This window comes from Rattus norvegicus, chromosome 14 (genome assembly GCF_021556685.1).
Source record: "Rattus norvegicus strain SHRSP/BbbUtx chromosome 14, alternate assembly SHRSP_T2T, whole genome shotgun sequence".
Taxonomy (NCBI): Eukaryota; Metazoa; Chordata; class Mammalia; order Rodentia; family Muridae; genus Rattus; species Rattus norvegicus.
The window spans coordinates 85,068,222-85,086,961 of NC_141547.1; the positions used below are offsets into that span (position 1 = coordinate 85,068,222).

Consider the following 18,740-nt stretch of genomic DNA (forward strand, 5'->3'; position numbering starts at 1 on the left):
TCTCCAGCCCTTTGTAATTTTTTTTCTTTTTTCTTTTTTTTTTCGGAGGTGGGGACCGAACCCAGGGCCTTGTGCTTGCTAGGCAAGCGCTCTACCACTGAGCTAAATCCCCAACCCCTGTAATTTTTTTTTAAAGATGAGCTCTTATAGTCCAGGCTGGCCTAAGAGATTTATTGGCACCAAGAGAGAACAGGTATACCCATAACACCTAGCCGTGACTTAGTCTCCTGACTTGGTTATAAAGCTGGTCTATTCCCAGGGAATAGTGGTTGGTGAATCAGAAAGGGGAGAGAAGAGAAAAATGGCCGCTAAAAAGGTAAGACCTTTGAGAGCAAGGTGGAAGAAATCTGCAGATCTAACACTTGAGAATCAGCCAAAAGAGATTGATTTGCTTTAAAAACACTAGCCGGGCATGGTTACACATACCTATAACCTTAGTATGCAGGAGAAAGTGGAGGAGGGAGGTTCAAAGCCAGTCTCAGCCACAGAAGACTAAGATAGAAGTTAACTGATGCCCATGAAGAGTTCCACTCTTGCCACTTCAGCAGAGCCTTGCATTTGCCCACATTTAAGATTTCCTTACAACGGTCTCTTTGGGGTGCTCAGTCTTTGTGCCTTGCTTCTCAACCTATTGAAAGTTGTTCTTGCTGGGGATTTAGCTCAGTGGTAGAGCGCTTACCTAGGAAGCGCAAGGCCCTGGGTTCGGTCCCCAGCTCCGGAAAAAAAAAAAAAAAAAAAAAGAAAGTTGTTCTTTAAGTTCCTGCTTTTTAAGAATTTTCTACTGAAGCGTTCTGCAAAGTTGTTACCATATGCTGTCTCCCAAGCTCAACACCACGTGCTATGTGAAGTCATATACTTGAGCTCAGCATCACACAGTGATGTGTAGGTGATGGTCTCACCAGGAAAGGGGCACAGTTTCACATCAGAGGCCAGCAGAGGGGAAAGTCCTGGTCCGACTTGTTGTTAGTGCTGTAGGCATCCATACATAAACCTGACAAGCAGAGTTTATAACTCCACACAATCTCCAAGCCAGGCTTCTCTACTGGAGAATAAGTAGAAGAAAGTAAAAAGTTAGCCCTCTGACTAAAATTGACTGCAAAGCTAAAATGAGCTTTTATGCTGGCCAGGCCACTTGTGCTCAGGCAAATCCTTTGGGTTCTCTGCTGCCAAGAAGGGGCACCTATTTGCCATGCTCCTAGGGATCTGGTCAACCTGGGGGAAAGGTTCTTGAGCCAAAAGTCTTATTTTGAAAGTAAACCATTGTACTGGTGCTCCGTGTCACCCACATCTGTATATATATAGTTCCAAGTCCAGTCCTAGGTCAGTAACTGAACAGAAGCAGATCTGGAAAGTCAACTGTGGATAGGGTAATGGGATCTTTTCCCCACTAGCGAACCACAGAGATCAGAGAGAAGCATGGGTTTAAGTTAGTGGTTCCTAAGCTGTGGGTCACACATCAGGGATCCTGTATATCAGATACGTACATTACCATTCATAACAGCAGCAAGATTGCAGTTATGAAGTAGCAATGAGATCATTTTAATGGGTGGGCACAACACAAGAAGCTGTTTTAAAGGGTCACAGTATTAGAAGGGTTGAGAACACCAGTTTCAGTGATCTGTGAATAATAAATAACTGTTGGGGCTGTGGGGCTAGCTCAATGGGAAAGTGCAGTTTTTGCACAAGCTTGAAGACCTGAGTTCAAACACCCAGCACCTGTTTAAAGAGCTGGGTTTGGCTTTGTATAGAACGTCAGTGCTGTGAGACAGCCAAGACAGGAGGATCACTGTAGCTGGCTACCAGCCTAGCTCCAGGCTCAGTAAGAGAGCTGCCTCTAAGGGACAGGGTGGACTATCAAAGAGCAGGACACTTGTTCTCTGGCTTCCAATAGCACACTATATGAACCCCCACCCATGTGCATATACCACACACAATGTTACCTCTCTTGGAAGATTGGGATTTGCTAGATGGAGCTGGTTTCTTTTTTAATACTTTTTTGAGACAGGGACTCACTTGTAGCCAGTAATTCATTATGCAGACCAGGCTGGCCTCAAACTCAGAGATCTACCTGCCTTTGCTTCCCAGGTTCAGGGATGGTCATGAGCCACCACGCCCATCTTATTTATTTGTATTGTGTGATTGTTTTAGTGCACCATGGATGGCCACACCTGCTGTCAGCAGAGACCAGAAGAGGGCTAGGACGAGTTACAGAGGGTTGTGAGCCGCCATATGGGTGCTGGGAATTGAAGCTGGGTCCCCTGAAAGAGCAGCCAGTGCTCTTAAGCACCAAACCATCTCTCCAATCTCCCACCCTCACCTCGCCCCCTTGTCTTTGAGACTGGGTCACTCAATGTCCTGGAACTCAACTATGTAGACCAGGCTTGCCTCTCTCTGTCTCCTCAGTGCTGAGATGAAAGACATGAACCACTAAACCCAACCTTACAGCACCGTTTTTGCAACATTTTAAATGTAACTTCAACCCCCACTGTTCTAGTGTCATATCTGTTGCTGTGATAAAATGCCCTAGCTAAAAGCAATTTAGAGAAGTAATGGGTTCACTTTAGTTTACTAAATTATGATCTCTCATAGGGAAGTTCAGGCAACTGTTTTAAAATAGAACTGAAGCATAGAGCAGGTTCTCCTCATTACCCCACTACTGCATCAAGTATTTTATTTTACTTTATTTAGACGGTCTCTAGAATGCCCAGGCTGGTCTAGAACTCAAGCCTCTACCTCTGCCTCCTGCGTGCTAGGATCACAGGCTCGTACCTCTACGCCTGACACCGCATATTAATTTTTTTTTCCTTCTTGGGTTTTTCCAGAAAGAGCTTCTCTATAGCTCCCCGCTGTCTTGAAACTTGCGCTGTACAAGGAGCTAGGCTGAATTTAGAGATCCACCTGCTTCAGCTTCCTGGCTGCTGGGGTTAAAGGCGTAGGCCATCACGTCCGACTATCAGATCAAATTTCTGGGGCGCCCGAGCGCACATATAGGTTCAGAAATACACGTCTGGAGAGATTTGGAGATCTAAGCTTGCTCTCAAGCAAAATACATTAACTAAAACAAGAATGAGAAAAGAATGGGCGTGGTGCTCTAACTCAAGCCCACGCACTGCGTACTTCGGACCAGGACCTATAGGCAGGCCTGGCCCTCGCGGATTTTAATTCACTAACTGCCAACCCGCCTTAATTTTACCCGCAGAGTAGCTAACAGTCTCCCTACTTCCGCTTCCGGCCTTCTGGGCATGGCTTCTGCACGTCAGAGGCGAAGCTTCCGGCTGCCGGGGCGGGGCTTCCGTCCGTCACTGGAGGCCGGCAGAAAGCTGAGGCTGCATCATTGCTGAGACCGTGGGGCGTGACATGGCGGTGAACCTGAGCCGGAACGGGCCGGCGCTGCAGGAGGCCTATGTGCGGGTGGTCACCGAGAAATCCCCGACCGACTGGTAAGCAGCAAAGCAGGGCCAGAGAGGCGCTGAAGCGGGAAGGTGGAGGTCGCGGCGTGGCCATAGTATTGCAGGATCACCTGCCCACCTCCCTGAAGCCTAACGAGATGCTATCCCACCCTCGCCACCGCTGTCCCCCAGCGAGTACCCCCAAGGCCTCTCCCCTGCCACCTAGTGGTCGGCTCTGCCCTGGGATTCTCTTGAAGGTCTCTGCCTGGTTAGGCTTTCTTTCCGCCAGGCTCTTTGCCTTTCTGGGACTTCCCTGGACAAAGGGGTCCCGCGCAGTTCCAACTCCCTAGAAGGCGGAAACCACGTCGTCTAAACCCTGAGTTCAGGACCAGGCCTTGAAAGCGGCATAAGCAGTGGGGTTGAGGTCGTGAGCTTACACAAGGCTCAGTAGGGGTCTGGGTTCTCTTAGATCACGGTTCTGAACTATAGAAAGAGGACTGAAAATGGGATCCTGTCACCTGTTTGAGAAAAGGCTCCATCCTCCATCACCCCCAGGACATCCTCCGCTAGGCTGCCTGTGTATAGGTTTCAGCTTGCAGTTCTTTTTACTCGGGCATTACAGTACTGTGAAATAGGATCTGAAGTTTCTGGGGTGACCCTGCTGAGCCCACTCTTCAGCTCTCTGCTGCATGCCTACTGGTCTATAGTAATTCCCTTTCACTTTCCGTTTACTTAACCTGCTTCCATTAGCCAGTTCTTAGTGCTTCAGTTTCCAAGAAATGTGATGAGTTTGGCAGGTGAACAAATTCTGGGGAGTACATACCGGACTTTGGAGTTATGCTGGGACCACCACTATCTTGTGGTTAGCACTGAGGGGCGCCATACTGAATTTGCCTGTGTTGAGTCTTCCCTGGAGACTTCCCCTATTGCAGGACTCTGACCAACTCTCTTCTGCCCTACTGTGTTGTCTCTCCTCCCTATCTTTTGGCCACTTAGTTTTCTCAGGAACCATCACTGTTTGGTGAGTGATACCTCACAACTTCGCTAGTAGTGTACTTCACCCTTGCTTATAACTCTTCACTGGGCTAGCTTGTTTGCTTTTGAGACAGCTTTACTATGTGGCTCTGGCTGGTCTGGAACTCACTGTGTAGATGATCTCACCTGTGTCTGTCTCCCAAGTGCACATTGAACCTCCTACTAGAATCATCTGCTCCTCTTTGGTGTTTCCATGTAAGGGGGAGATGCTCTCTCCCCATACAGTACATCCGCCCCAGCGGCCATGCCACTGCCCAGCTTCCTACAGTACTGCATGCAGACGTGCTGCCACTCCAGTTGAACGAGCCTCTGGCCTCCACCCTCATTGTCACAACCATTTTAGTAGTTACTCAGCAAGAATTTGTGGCAGGTCCCCACTCGCTAGCTAAGAAAATATCTGGGCCATCTTAACTTCCCTGCCCATAACTGCAGTGGCTTCCTGTTGCACTCTGAGTAAAGCCCAGACTTGCTGTGTCTGACCTGGTTCCTGTATCCCTCCTGCTTACTACTCTGGCCACACCTGCTGACCACCCTTGTACCAAGTCTTTCTCTTCCTCAAAACTGCAAGCCAGTTCCTCATCAGACAGAACCTTTGTTCTTGCTGCTTCCCCTGAATGGAACATACTTATACATCATGTTGATTGGCTCTTGTCCTTCATGTCTCTATGCTAGGGTTGTCTTCTAAGAGAGTCCTCCTGAATTCCTAGTATGTGGGCCACATGCATGCCTGGAACCTTCAGGGGCCAGAAAAGAGTGTGGAGTCCCCTGAAACTAAAGTTAGAGTCACCTTGTCCTCTCTCCAGTTTCATTTCCTTGTGATACAAATAAGACACATGTTGGGAACCCTCATGGACTCCGTGTGTGTGCGTGCATATGTTCTTATCTCTTCTCTACCATGGTCAGGTAGGCCTGTTTCTGTCCTTGTGCCTAGCTGTCATATGTTTTGATGGTTGGATTAAGTCATGTAGAAAAAGAAACTGTCAAAAAAAAGGTAGTCATTAGCCATGGCACCGTAGACCAGAACCATAGCTTTAGTCTATAATCTAGCTTCAGCCTCCTCCTGGGAGAGCTCGCCCATCTGGTTCCCTTTCACTCTGTGCGTACTTCAGTCCCTGACTGTACTTAGCCTCAGGCACATGTTTGTCTCTCTGGTTGGGAGGTGAGGTCCATGGGTCAGGCTTTTCAGGGGTTGTTCGTAGCCAGTCCTGTCAGCACATGCTGCCTGGAGAGTGGCTGGATGACAAGGTGCTCTCTTGCTGCACACAGCCCATCACAGCCTTGTTTATAACAACGTAAAAGAAGGGGTGGGGGCTCTGTTGAAGGTAAGAAAAAACCTCAGGCCTGGAAATTTTATTTTGGGGTGGTATATGTATGTGTGCGTGTGTATGTATGTGTGAGTGTGCGTGTGCACATGGTTCACAGGACATGTGTGTGGAGGCCAGAGGTCGGGGTCAGTCTTCTTAGTCCCTCTCTGCCTTACCTTACATTTTAAAGGTTTATGTGTATAAATGTTTATCTACATATATGTTGATGTACCATGTGCACGCCTGGTGCCCCTGGAAGCCAGAAGAGCATGTGGGTTCCCCTAGGACTGAATTTACAGACAGTGGTGTAAATGATGGGAACCAAACCTGGGACCTTTCTGCAAGAGCAGAAAGGGCTCGTAGCCACTGAGCCATCTCTCCAGCCTGCCTGCCTGCCTGCCTGCCTGCCTGCCTTTCTTTCTTTCTTTCTCTCTTTCTTTCTCTCTCTCTCTCTCTCTCTCTCTCTCTCTCTCTTTCTTTCTCTCTCTCTTTCTTTCTCTCTCTCTTTCTTTCTTTCTTTTTCTTTCTCTCTTTCTGAGAGAGAGGAGGCACCTCCTAGGTCTTGATAGGGTTTTGTTGTTTTCTTTAGGCCAGAATCTTTCCATATAGTCCAGGCTGACCTTGAACTTGTGATCCGCCTGCCTCTGCCCCCTCCCTCTTGGTGCTGGGATTACTGAGCATACACCAATGTGTCTAGCTTGAACTGAAAACATTTCTGAAGGTGATTTCAAATAGACACAAGAGAATGTGAGGCCGAGGTTGGAAGTCTACATCCCAGACACCAACCAGGAAGGCCTTTCTCTGCTGCTAGAGTCCATCTGTCTTCTGCTTCTTCTAGTCCCCCTGCCATGACTGCCAGGGCTCATCACCAAGAGAAAGGGACTTGTTTCTTCCAGAGAGTTCTACCAACTACCAACTCGGGCCGAGCATCAAACGCACCTCCCAAGTCACTGTCCCCATTGGCTCAGGGCTTCACTCTGGAGACTTCTCTGTTCTGGGAGTCCTGTCTGCAGCCCTGCCTGGTAGATCTGACTCTCTGGACATGCCCCAATCACAGCACTGACAACCTCTTAGAACTCAGTCTGGAGCTTCTGTCCACCTGCTTATCAGGCCAAGAGACAACAGCCAGATTTGCTGTTGCTTGGGTCGGTCCCTGTAGCTCATGCCTGTTGGCCTTGCTGGGGTTGTTAGTGTTAGTGCAAGAACTGTGCTAATGTCAGGGCCCCATGTAGTGACCCTCAGGTACAGCTTGCCTGAAGAGGACCACCTCTTCAGGGTTGATCTCCTTCAGTAACCTTCATTCTGGTCAATGATTTCTGAAGCCCGGACTTACTGTGTTTCCTCACTACTTCTAGAGAACAAATGTATAAGCCAAAATCATCTCCAGAGTCTTTTTTTTTTTTTTTTTTTGGTTCTTTTTTTTCGGAGCTGGGGACCGAACCCAGGGCCTTGCGCTACATCTCCAGAGTCTTATGAATAGTTCTGCACACCCAACTTGGGGTCAGCACATCAAGTTAAGGCTACACTAGATGGAAAACATGCCCCTGGGCAACTGTCCGTTAGAGGCCTGGTGGCTCTGTGGTCTTAACTGGTACTCAGTGTTACATTATTGTCTACTTCTGTTCCTTTATCTGCCTGGCAACGGGCATGTTTGCCAGGAGAATCTCAAGACAGGCAGCCATGCTGCTCTGCCCTCAGGCTACAGAAGGCGGGGCCGATACTCAGGAGTACCCAGTGCACCTTTCTCCTTCCTGTCTCTCCATCTTTTGCCTTTTGAAACTTCTATGCCTGAAAGCCAGCTGAGTGTTTTATTCCCCAGCATGTAGGAAGAGCACACCACTCTCCTGCTTATTATATCCCCACTAAGTATGTGTATGCGTGTCTTTCCCCAGGCCCCATGCTTTCTTAGAGTGAGTCCTGTAGCTAGCTAGCCCCGGAGTAGCCTGTTGAGTGGTCTCTGCTGTGGTCGGTGCAGAGAAGGCACGGAGCCCTGAGTGCCGGTCACCGAGCCCACTCGTGTTTCCTTGCAGGGCTCTTTTTACCTATGAAGGCAACAGCAATGACATCCGTGTGGCTGGCACAGGGGGTGAGTATGAACCCAAACAACAGTATCGTAGTGAGATGACACGGGGAGAAGTGCGCCTAACTCTGGGCCACCTCAGTTGATGTTCAAGCCATCATGGGAGAAGGGACTCAGGTACACAGGCACCTCCTTCTTCCAGCTCAGCTGCAGTGACGCTTCCTCCCCCAGTTGAGTTTTCCTGCAGACCTGATGCCAAGTCGGTTCCACTAAGGGCTACTCCTGATCTGTATGAGGGCCAGCATCAACCAGGACCAGGGCCAGAGCTATGTCAGTCATGATACACTGTTGCAGTCCACGTGTTTGTTAGTGAAAACATTCTTCTCTGGCTGGGCCAGCTTCCCAGGTCATGAGCAGCCCTTCCTTGTCCAGGGGACTGCACCGTCGAGGACGCCAGCCTTGAAGCTGATGCAGGTGAAGGTCTACGTCCATGTTCTCTGATTCTGCCCTGCCTTGGTCTTGGGCAGCTATACCCAAGGGCCCAACCCTCATTAGGGAGAGGCAGTGCTGCTGGAAGTGGTCGTGAGGACCTTGATTTGGTGGTCTAGTGTCTGTGCAGAAAGACAGAAGAAGTACTTTTGTCCTCCACAGGGATAAAGTGGCAAGTCCGCTGATCCAGACATACCTGAGATATGAGACAGACCTGTCAGCCGAAACCCTTGACTCTTTCCCTTGCTTGAGGCTAGCGTGACTGTCCGTGGGGCCCACCTAACCTCTACTCCCAGCTCCAAGTGGATGCCCAGAACATGCTCTCTGCTCAGCAAATGAGAGTGTGGTCTTAGTTACTGTTGTTGATTGAAAAGTCCCTTTCCACTGTGAGCTATTCCTGCTGATACATCCTCTTTCTAGAATTGCCACCAAATGGTCATTTCATGTGACATGGTAGGTGCCAGCGAGTTGCAGATATCAGCATTCCTAGCTTCCTGCCGGCACAAAGCAGGGCTCTGTTGCTCATCGGAATGCTGCCTGCCCCGGGTTCTGTGGAGCCCTGAGCTGAAATGCCTGACCTAGCTTCTGCTGTGTCTACTGTGGCCTGGGAGGACTAGAGAGTGAAGCAGTGTCAGGAAGACTAGCTTAGGGCAGCTCATCCTGACCCCAGCCAAGAATGTGAGTTGAACTAATTGGGTAAAAAATTTGGATAAGCATTTTAAAAAAAGAAAAGAAAGAAAAAGAAAAGATAAATATAATAGAAATAGCAATTTAAAAAGACAGTCCCGGGGTTGGGGATTTAGCTCAGTGGTAGAGCGCTTGCCTAGGAAGCGCAAGGCCCTGGGTTCGGTCCCCAGCTCCGAAAAAAAAAAAAAGAACCAAAAAAAAAAAAAAAAAAAAAAAAAAAAAAAAAAAAAGACAGTCCCTTCTCAGTTTAGAGAAGTCGTTTAAAAAAAACAAACAGAAAACCTTATTGTGGGTAAAAACAAAAAGTCACCTAACATGCTGGTCAGAAGTGCACTTTCTTGTGTCCCAACAACTCTACTAAATCAGCTGAGTGGGGTTGAGGCCCAAGAATCTGGTTGTATATTAATTTATTTATTTGCTTATTATTTTGTGGTGCTGGAGAATAAACCAGGACCTAACATATGCTAGCCAGGCACTCTACCACTGAGCTGCAAGTTCTTCCTTAGGAGTTTTATTTTATTTTATTTTTTGGTATAGAATAGAGTTCATTCAGGACATGGGGATGGGATTTAAGAGGGTAGTAGGGCAGAGAAAGAGAGAGAGGGAGAAGTAAAGAAATAGAAGGGTAGAGGCCGGCCATGAGCACGTGGAGAGAAGGAGGGAGGGGAATGGAGAGAGAAGGGACAAAGGGGGAAGAGTGGGGAGAGATAAAGAGGGGGGGGAGAACAAGAGGGAGCAAGATCAGGAGTTTGAGTTTAAACCTGGGTCCCAGAATGATTCTGAGACAGGTGGGGTGAGCATTGATGTAGAAGTGGCCCAGGCACCAGTGAGCAGGGGTGCAGGCTGCCTCTGAGCCTTCTTGTGACTCTGCAGAGGGAGGCCTGGAGGAGCTGGTGGAGGAGCTCAACAGCGGGAAGGTGATGTACGCCTTCTGCAGGGTGAAGGACCCCAACTCTGGCCTGCCCAAGTTTGTCCTCATCAACTGGGTATGTGAATTCAGCTCCTTTGATGCCATTGGGGAAGTCCTTTGTCTGCTTTCCTTCACCTGAATCTTGGGAACAGAGTGTTTTACTACACCATTCAGCAGGTCGATAGACCCGTTACTTGTAAGTGGGTGAATGGGCAGAGCAGACTTCTGTTCACATCGTGAACTGAGGAATAAATGGCTTTGCTTGGGCTTCCCCCTCCAAGCCCAGAATGGTTTCCTGCAGAATGGAATAGAAATGATTAAAAACCCCCACCCTGTCCCCTTCCCAGAGATGGCTCTGATGGAGCAGAGGGTCTAAGGATGCGTTCAGGAGCATTAGGAGGGTAGCGATAGGAGCTCCAACAGAATGTATCCCCCTAGTTGGGGATCAGGAATGTTTGAGAAATGCTCCCACAGGGGAAGTCAGCAACCATACTTCTCGAAGAACATCCTGAGCTCTTTGGGAAGTACGAGGAGTGATCTCATCTGTGTGACTCATTTGGGAGAATGGCTTTGGCTTTGGCTGGGAGTTGGGAGTAGGGACTAGGGAGTACCTCTTAGGAGAGATAGGGAAACTGTTGGGTTCCTGGGAAATATGGGCCAGGAAGTGGCTTTGGAGGAGGCCTGGTTCACGCAGTTTGTGCTTGTGTTGCAGACAGGCGAGGGTGTGAATGATGTGCGAAAAGGAGCATGTGCCAACCACGTCAGCACCATGGCCAACTTCCTAAAGGTAGGAACTGGGCCGAGACCTGCAGGGACCTTGCAAGATCCAGTACTATAGATTCTCGGGCCAGGTGAACTGGAAAAGGACTGGGATCAGGAGCAGGGCTGTAACCAATGTTCTGTCTGGACAGCAGGGGATGGGATCAGGAGCAGGGCTGTAACCAATGTTCTGTCTGGACAGCAGGGAATGGGCAGAGCCACCTCTAGCTGGCTCAGCGTGGGCAAGGTAAGGACCACTCCAGCACTGATGGAGTGCCGGGGCGCTGAGCCCTGCATTCTGGTTTGTTATGGGTGCGCTGTCTGAGTGGTTTAGCAGCAATGGTATAGTGACTCAAACCTTTACTTTCAGCATGCAGAAGGCTGAGGCAGCCAGATTCTTTGAGTTCCAGGCCAGCTAGAGCTGCACAGTGAGATCTCTTGCCTCATAAAACTAAAAACAAAAAAGAGAAAGGGGCTATTTAAGCAGCAGCTAGACTTGGAGGAGGGAACAAGCTGCCAATGCCCTGCCCCATGTATCCTCTGATGCCCCATGTATCTCTCTGATGCCCCATGTGTCTCTCTGACACCCCATGTATCCCTCTGATGCCCCATGTATCCCTCTGATGCCCATGTATCCCTCTGACGCCCCATGTATCTCTCTGACGCCCCATGTATCCTCTGACACCCCATGTATCCTCTGACACTCCATGTATCCTCTGACACCCCATGTATCCTCTGACGCCCCATGTATCCTCTGACACCCCATGTATCCTCTGACGCCCCATGTATCCTCTGACGCCCCATGTATCCTCTGACACCCCATGTATCCTCTGACGCCCCATGTATCTCTGACACCCCATGTATCCTCTGACGCCCCATGTATCCTCTGACGCCCCATGTATCCTCTGACGCCCCATGTATCCTCTGACGCCCCATGTATCCTCTGACGCCCCATGTATCCTCTGATGCCCCATGTATCCTCTGACGCCCCATGTATCCTCTGACGCCCCATGTATCCTCTGATGCCCCATGTATCCTCTGACGCCCCATGTATCCTCTGACGCCCCATGTATCCTCTGACGCCCCATATATCCTCTGACACCCCATGTATCCTCTGACACCCCATGTATCCTCTGATGCATTCCTTTCCTGCCCATTATTACAACCATTGTCATTCATGCTACAGCTGTATTTTTTTTCCAATTTCCAAGACATTTTTATCACAATTTATAACTCAAGTTTTCAGATGACTTTTTGCATTTCCTTGGTTACTGCCAAGAAAACTTGAGACTGGCTTCAGTTTCTGCCTACATGACATACCTTAGTCCTTCCATCTGGTGGGTGACAGAAGCTTCTAAGCTTTTAATTAAGTTTTAAGGTTTTTGCAGTGGAGAGATCGAAGATATCTTCTCAAGTGTTAACTAGGCAAGTACTCTGGTACTGCATCCTCAGTGAGCTTCCACACATGTTAGATGTATAATAACAGTTTATGAGGTCACTGGTCAGCTACCCAGAAAGGAAGAGATAGAAGGTGCCTGAGCATGTATTGAACTCAGCAGGAGCTGTATAACATGCAGGTGGGGAGAGCAGGGCCTGGTGTGAACTCAGCAGGAGCTGTATAACATGCAGGTGGGGAGAGCAGGACCTGGTGTGAACTCAGCAGGAGCTGTATAACATGCAGGTGGAGAGAGCAGGACCTGGTGTGAACTCAGCAGGAGCTGTATGACATCCAGGTGGGGAGAGCAGGGCCTGGTGTGAACTCAGCAGGAGCTGTATAACATGCAGGTGGGGAGAGCAGGGCCTGGTGTGAACTCAGCAGGAGCTGTATAACATGCAGGTGGGGAGAGCAGGACCTGGTGTGAACTCAGCAGGAGCTGTATAACATGCAGGTGGGGAGAGCAGGGCCTGGTGTGAACTCAGCAGGAGCTGTATAACATGCAGGTGGGGAGAGCAGGGCCTGGTGTGAACTCAGCAGGAGCTGTATAACATGCAGGTGGGGAGAGCAGGGCCTGGTGTGAACTCAGCAGGAGCTGTATGACATCCAGGTGGGGAGAGCAGGGCCTGGTGTGAACTCAGCAGGAGCTGTATGACATGCAGGTGGGGAGAGCAGGGCCTGGTGTGAACTCAGCAGGAGCTGTATGACATCCAGGTGGGGAGAGCAGGGCCTGGTGTGAACTCAGCAGGAGCTGTATGACATGCAGGTGGGGAGAGCAGGGCCTGGTGTGAACTCAGCAGGAGCTGTATAACATGCAGGTGGGGAGAGCAGGGCCTGGTGTGAACTCAGCAGGAGCTGTATGACATGCAGGTGGGGAGAGCAGGGCCTGGTGTGAACTCAGCAGGAGCTGTATAACATGCAGGTGGGGAGAGCAGGGCCTGGTGTGAATGCAGCAGGAGCTGTATAACATCCACAGCTGCAGAGTGTGGGGCCCTGGCATCAGGAACTGTATAAGATCCAGGGCTGGGAGGGATTAGGGATTTAGTTCAGTGGTAGAGCACTTGCCTAGAAGTGCAAGGCCCTGGGTTCAGTCCTCAGCTCCCGCAGTGTTGGGGAGTAATCCATGGCTTGGGAGAGCAAGGCCCAGTGTCTCCTGACATGAGTCTTGTGTGCAGCAGTGGCCTGTGCTGCTCTCCTGAATTTGCAAAGCTTATGCTGTAAGAGCTGCTTGTGTTCTAGGGTGCCCATGTGACCATCAACGCACGGGCTGAGGAAGATGTGGAGCCTGAGTGCATCATGGAGAAGGTTGCCAAGGCTTCTGGGGCTAATTACAGCTTCCATAAGGAAAGCAGCTGCTTCCAGGATGTGGGGCCTCAGGCCCCAGTGGTGAGTGCTGCCCACCTTTCTCCATGCCTGAGAACAGGGATCAGAAATGGAGTTTCTGCCTAGCAAGTGCAAGGCCCTGGGTTCGGTCCCCAGCTCCGAAAAAAAGAAAAGAAAAAAATAGAAAAAAAAAAAGAAAGAAAGAAAGAAAGAAATGGCGTTTCTAATGTCTAGGTAACTAAGTCCTCCTGCCTGGCATCTTCAGAGGGTAATCCTAAGCCCTGGTGGGCACCAACCCACTGGCTTGGCAAAGGCCCTTCAGCAACTGTCTACAGCTGAGAGAGCCTACAAGGGCTACAGCGTCAGCATGCCTTGGATGGCCTCTGGTAGTGGCCATTGTGGAGGACGTCTGGTGGCTTTGTTGTGGAACCTAAAACCACACAGGCATGCATTTCTGGCATTATGTGGAGCTCATGGCCGCACAGCACTTGTTAGTCATACAGTTGGGATCCATGGTGATTCTCCGGGATGCTGTCAGCTGTCAGCTGTCGGGAGCAGCCTGCTTTAGAGCTGCCAGGAGTCTAGGATAAAAATCCTCTCCTGTGCCCATCAACAAGGACCAGTCTCCACCAGAGACACACACATTTGCACATATACCCAGTGTTCTCAGGACACCATACCCTTGCCAGGTGGTTTCCCCGGGCTTTTGTCTTTCAGATGTATTTGTATGTTATGTGTATGGGTGTTTTGACTGCTTACATATGTATGTGCACTACATGTGTGCCGTGCCTGCAGAGAACAAAAGGGGTGCAGGATTCTCTGGAACTGAAGTTAAAAAGGTTACTCCATGTGGGTGCTGGGCACTGAACCTGGTCCTCTGCGAGAGCAGTGAGTGCTCTAAGCAGCTGAGTCATCTTTCCAGCTCTTGTTTTGTATTTTTGAGACAGGAACTTACTCCATAGGCCAGGCTGGCCTTGAACTCAAGAACCTTCTGCCTCAGCCTCTTGGATGCTCCTAGACTTTTTTCTGAACATCTTGCTGTGTCTCCTTGTGAGTGGTAGGCCAGGCTCCCTTGAGCCTTCCAGGTGCAGTCCTAGTAGCTTTCACCTCTCTCTAGAGCTGGCAAACCCCCTTTATCCTGCCCTATCGCATGCGTGACCTTCCACATGGCGCCAGACCTCTAGCGTGTACTGTGTCGTCTCTAGGGCTCTGTGTACCAGAAGACCAATGCCGTGTCTGAGATCAAGAGAGTTGGCAAGGATAACTTCTGGGCCAAAGCTGAGGTGAGTGCTGGTAGCGGGAGAGGCACACTGACAGGCAGCTTTCTGGGCATTATCCTTTATGACTAGTTAAACTGAAGGCACATGTAAGTTAAGTCACAGGGCACGGTGGGCTACAGTGTCCCTTCCTTGACAAAGTCCCTGGCAGGGGCTCAGGCAGAGGGGCTGGCTGCACGTGGCTGAGCAAGCAGTTCCTCCTGCAGAAGGAGGAGGAGAACCGCCGCCTGGAGGAGAAGCGGCGGGCTGAAGAGGAGAAGCAGCGGCTGGAGGAGGAGCGGCGGGAGCGGGAGCTGCAGGAGGCTGCCCGACGGGAACAACGCTACCAGGAACAGCACAGATCAGCTGGACCCCCAAGGTGAGCCCACCCTGCACTGGGGCAAGTGGTTACAGCCGTCCCCAGATGCTTGCCTGTGCTGAGAGGCAGGGCCACTGAGGGAACGGCACGAGGAGCTCCTGAGGGACCTCAGCTCCTCTAATTTCAGCCCTTCCAGCAGGACAGGTGAACTGGAGCAAGAGGTGGTTTCAAGGAGCAGACAGGAATGGGTGAGTCTTGAGACTTCTCGTCCTGGACCTGGGAGCTTGCTGGTTTGGATCTGTCTTGGCCACTTGGTGAAATCCTTGATCTTGGATTGGAGGCTTAGCCTGAGGCACATCTCTGCCCTTCGTCAGGGAACCAGTGGGGGAAGCCAGGACAGAAGCTCTGGGGAGAGGCCCGGTCAGGTCCTCTGGTTCCTGGTCCCCACACTACATCACCCCATACATTCTTGACAGAGCTTGAGGGCCTGCTTCCTGAGGTAGGAGCAATCGGGGTTAAGGCATGCTCTGTGCTTCTCCCAGGAGTCTGCTGGGCAGCAGGCCCCACACCCACGGGAGATTTTCAAGCAGAAGGAAAGGGCTATGTCCACCACCTCTGTCTCCAGCTCTCAGCCAGGTGAGACCTCCTCTGGGCCTGCCTTACAGCGGGGTGGACTGAGGGGAAGCCAGGGGCCTCCGATGCATGTGTTAAAGGGTGACAGAGGATAAGTAAGGAGAGCCACCTAGAGTCCCCTCATGTCCTGCAATATGGCCATTCTGCACCATTCTGACCACCAAAGAACTCTGCTCACAGATTCTTACCATGGTCTCATACTCTGGGCTCCTTCCCCGGAGCCAGGGCCCTACTCCAGACACCTACATGGGTCTGTGTGTCTGCTGTGAGGCTTGAGGTGTTTGCTGGACTTTTCAGGCAAGCTGAGGAGCCCCTTCCTGCAGAAGCAGTTCACTCAACCAGAAGCTTCCTATGGCCGAGAGCCCACTTCTCCTGTGTCACGGCCTGCAGCAGGCAAGACTTTGTAACGGCCCTTGCGTAGCCTGGAGGGGAGGGGTGCCTGGGGGGAGGGGTGCTTGAGAAGGGGAGTGCGGCTGGAAGAAGATCACACCCTGCTATTCCTTTGCCGCAGGTGTCTGCGAGGAGCTGGCACCCAGCACTCTGCCCTCAGCCCAGACAGACGATGAACCTACATATGAAGTGCCCTCCGAGCAGGAGACCCTGTACGAGGAACCACCACCGGTGGGTCCCTGACGCAGGATGGGGGTAGACATCAGCCTGAGTTTCCTGTGGCACACCGTAGGGTACTAGGCATGGGGTTGTTTTGTTTGTTTGGTTTGGGTTCGGTTTTTTGTTGTTGGGGTTTTGTTTTGTTATTGTTTTTGTTTTTGTTTTTAAAGATTTACTTATTCTATATAAGTACATTGACACTGTCTTCAGACACACCAGAAGAGGGCGTCAGATCCCATTACAGATGGTTGTGAGCCACCATGTGGTTGCTGGGAATTGAACTCAGGACCTCTGGAAGAGCAGTCCGTGCTCTTAACCCCTGAGCCATCTCTCCAGCTCCCCACCCCCACCGCCCCTTACTTCTTCTTAAAGACAAGATCCCCATGGCCTTCAGCTGGAGAGCTCTGGACACAGCTCCTTGAGTGCAGGCTGGCACCCATGCAGAACATCATTTTGTTTGTTTTGTGGCGTGGATGATGGAGGCCGAGGCCTGGAGCAGGGTAGGAAGCAGCCTGCTAGTGAGTGCGCTCTTGTTTGCCTTGGAGCCATGCTGTACTTGGAGGTGTTGATCGATGTTGAGATGCCCAGAGCTCCTCGGTTGTTTGCTGCCCTGCACTTCTGTACCTTCCAGATGAGAGCTGTGCTGCACAGATCAGGCAGCACAGCCCCCAGCCCCGAAAGCCCTCCTGCGTCCTGTGCCCTTGCCTCAGCCTCCAGCTTACCCTGACCTTGGGAGAAGGCGGAGTCTAGAGTGGCGCCATCTTTTTCACATTCTGACAGGTCCAGCAGCCAGGGGCTGGCTCCGGACACATTGACAACTACATGCAGAGCCAGGACCTCAGTGGGCAAGGACTGTGCGCTCGGGCCTTGTATGACTACCAGGCAGGTAAGATCCCCCACTTGCCCGTCACAAGTCACGGAAGCTGAGATTAGGGGACAAGAATGTGTAGGGGGCTTCATGGAGGTCATCTCTAGAGGATGTCTGAGGTGAAAGCCCTGGCAGTAGGAATGGCCTTGGAGCAGTGTGCCTCCAGCTAGCTGCTCAGCATCTGTGGTCAGGGACCTCTGTACCTTTCAGGTCTCATCAGAGGGGAGTCCTGCACAGTGGCTCCTGGTCTTCCAGGGGGAGGCCTTGGGGAATGGGCTGGGGGTTGTGGCGCTGCCTTTTACAGGCATGCTCTGGAACAGGCTGTGCCTTGAGAGGTGGCCTCAGTCACACTGACTTCAGGTTCATTTGTGAGGAGGAAACGGAGTTTCTGACCTTTACAGCAGAAAAGACAGGCCTCCCTGGGGACAGGTGAGGGGTAGCAGGGCCCTGAAATGCCATGCCTTGACTTCCCTTCCTGCAGCTGACGACACGGAGATCTCCTTTGACCCTGAGAACCTAATCACAGGCATCGAGGTGATTGACGAAGGCTGGTGGCGTGGCTATGGGCCTGACGGCCACTTTGGCATGTTTCCTGCCAACTATGTGGAGCTCATAGAGTGAGCGAGGTCTGTTGTCCTTCTCTACCACAAGTGGCTTCCTTGTTGCCTAAGAGTTAATGTTCGGCACTGTTCCAGAAATGGGACTTGAGTGAGGACAAGGCTTCCTCTGCCCTGAGTGCTCCTGTTACCCCAGATATAGCAGCTCCCACTGCTCCCCCAAATGCTTACCGCAGCCTCTAGGCCCTTCTGCCAGCCTTACACTTGACTCCAGTGGGAATGGCATACTGAGCCAGGCTTAACCTGTGACCAGCTCTGGATGGCCTCTGTCCAGGGACATCCTCACTGAGACATTGGACATCCGGGGCCACACTGTACATTTGTCTGTCTTTCTGTGTGGCTTCTAAGGGCAGCAGCTGCAGCTGTTTAGAAAAGCTCTTGGAGATCATGAACTTAAAAGAGAACTGCTTTCAGTGAAATCTTGACCAAAGTCAGAGTAGACCTTGACGGTTCTGACAGCAGGGAGGTTTTCTTACCGGAGGCTTCCCTCCTTTCCTATCCCTGTGTCTGTGCTGTGGGAAGGGGGGCTGGGATGAGCAAGCTTCCGTCTCTGGGAATGTGCAAAGTCAAAGACATGCGTCATGTGGTTCATCTGGTGCGTCCTATACCCTGGCTCCGCCCCTCTGGTGGATGAGTCTAAGCCGTATGGTGAGGCCCACAGCCCATCTGCCCCACTGTGACCTGAGTGGGGAAGAAGTCTAAGCCCACACCACACCTGAGCGTGCACACGTGTGTCAGACTGTGTAGCCTCCTCCAGGAAGCATAAGTGAGCAGGAATGGTAGCTAGCTCATGGCTGCACTCACGAGGGAGAGGCAGAGGCAGGTGGGTCTCTGAGTTCAAGGCCACAAGCCCAGCCTGGTCTTCACTGTTCCTGGACAGGCAGGGTTAACAGGGGTATAAATGATATAACTGATGTTGGAGCCTTTGTGTGTGCTTGTCAGTTCAGAAGAGGCCACTGCTACAGTATTTCCAGGAACCTTTGTGACATGATCCAGCGCTCATCTGCCTGGAGATGTTGCGTGGACAGGCTTAACGCCCACATTTACCCACCAGCAGCCTGGAGTGGAAATGCACCAGGAAGGCCCT

General features: G+C 51.1%; 1 protein-coding gene across 5 annotated transcripts; it reads left to right on the forward strand.

Moving 5' to 3' along the window:
• Positions 1-3,290: 3,290 nt before the first annotated feature.
• Positions 3,291-18,574, forward strand: Dbnl (drebrin-like). Of its 5 annotated transcripts, none has more exon segments than NM_001277211.1 (13): positions 3,291-3,440; positions 7,759-7,814; positions 9,798-9,910; positions 10,547-10,621; positions 13,268-13,414; positions 14,557-14,634; positions 14,835-14,986; positions 15,114-15,174; positions 15,469-15,562; positions 15,857-15,952; positions 16,071-16,180; positions 16,949-17,054; positions 17,518-18,574. In NM_001277211.1, coding segments are annotated over 13 exon segments (1,311 nt in total). In that variant the 5' UTR covers positions 3,291-3,357; the 3' UTR covers positions 17,658-18,574.
• Positions 18,575-18,740: the final 166 nt, after the last annotated feature.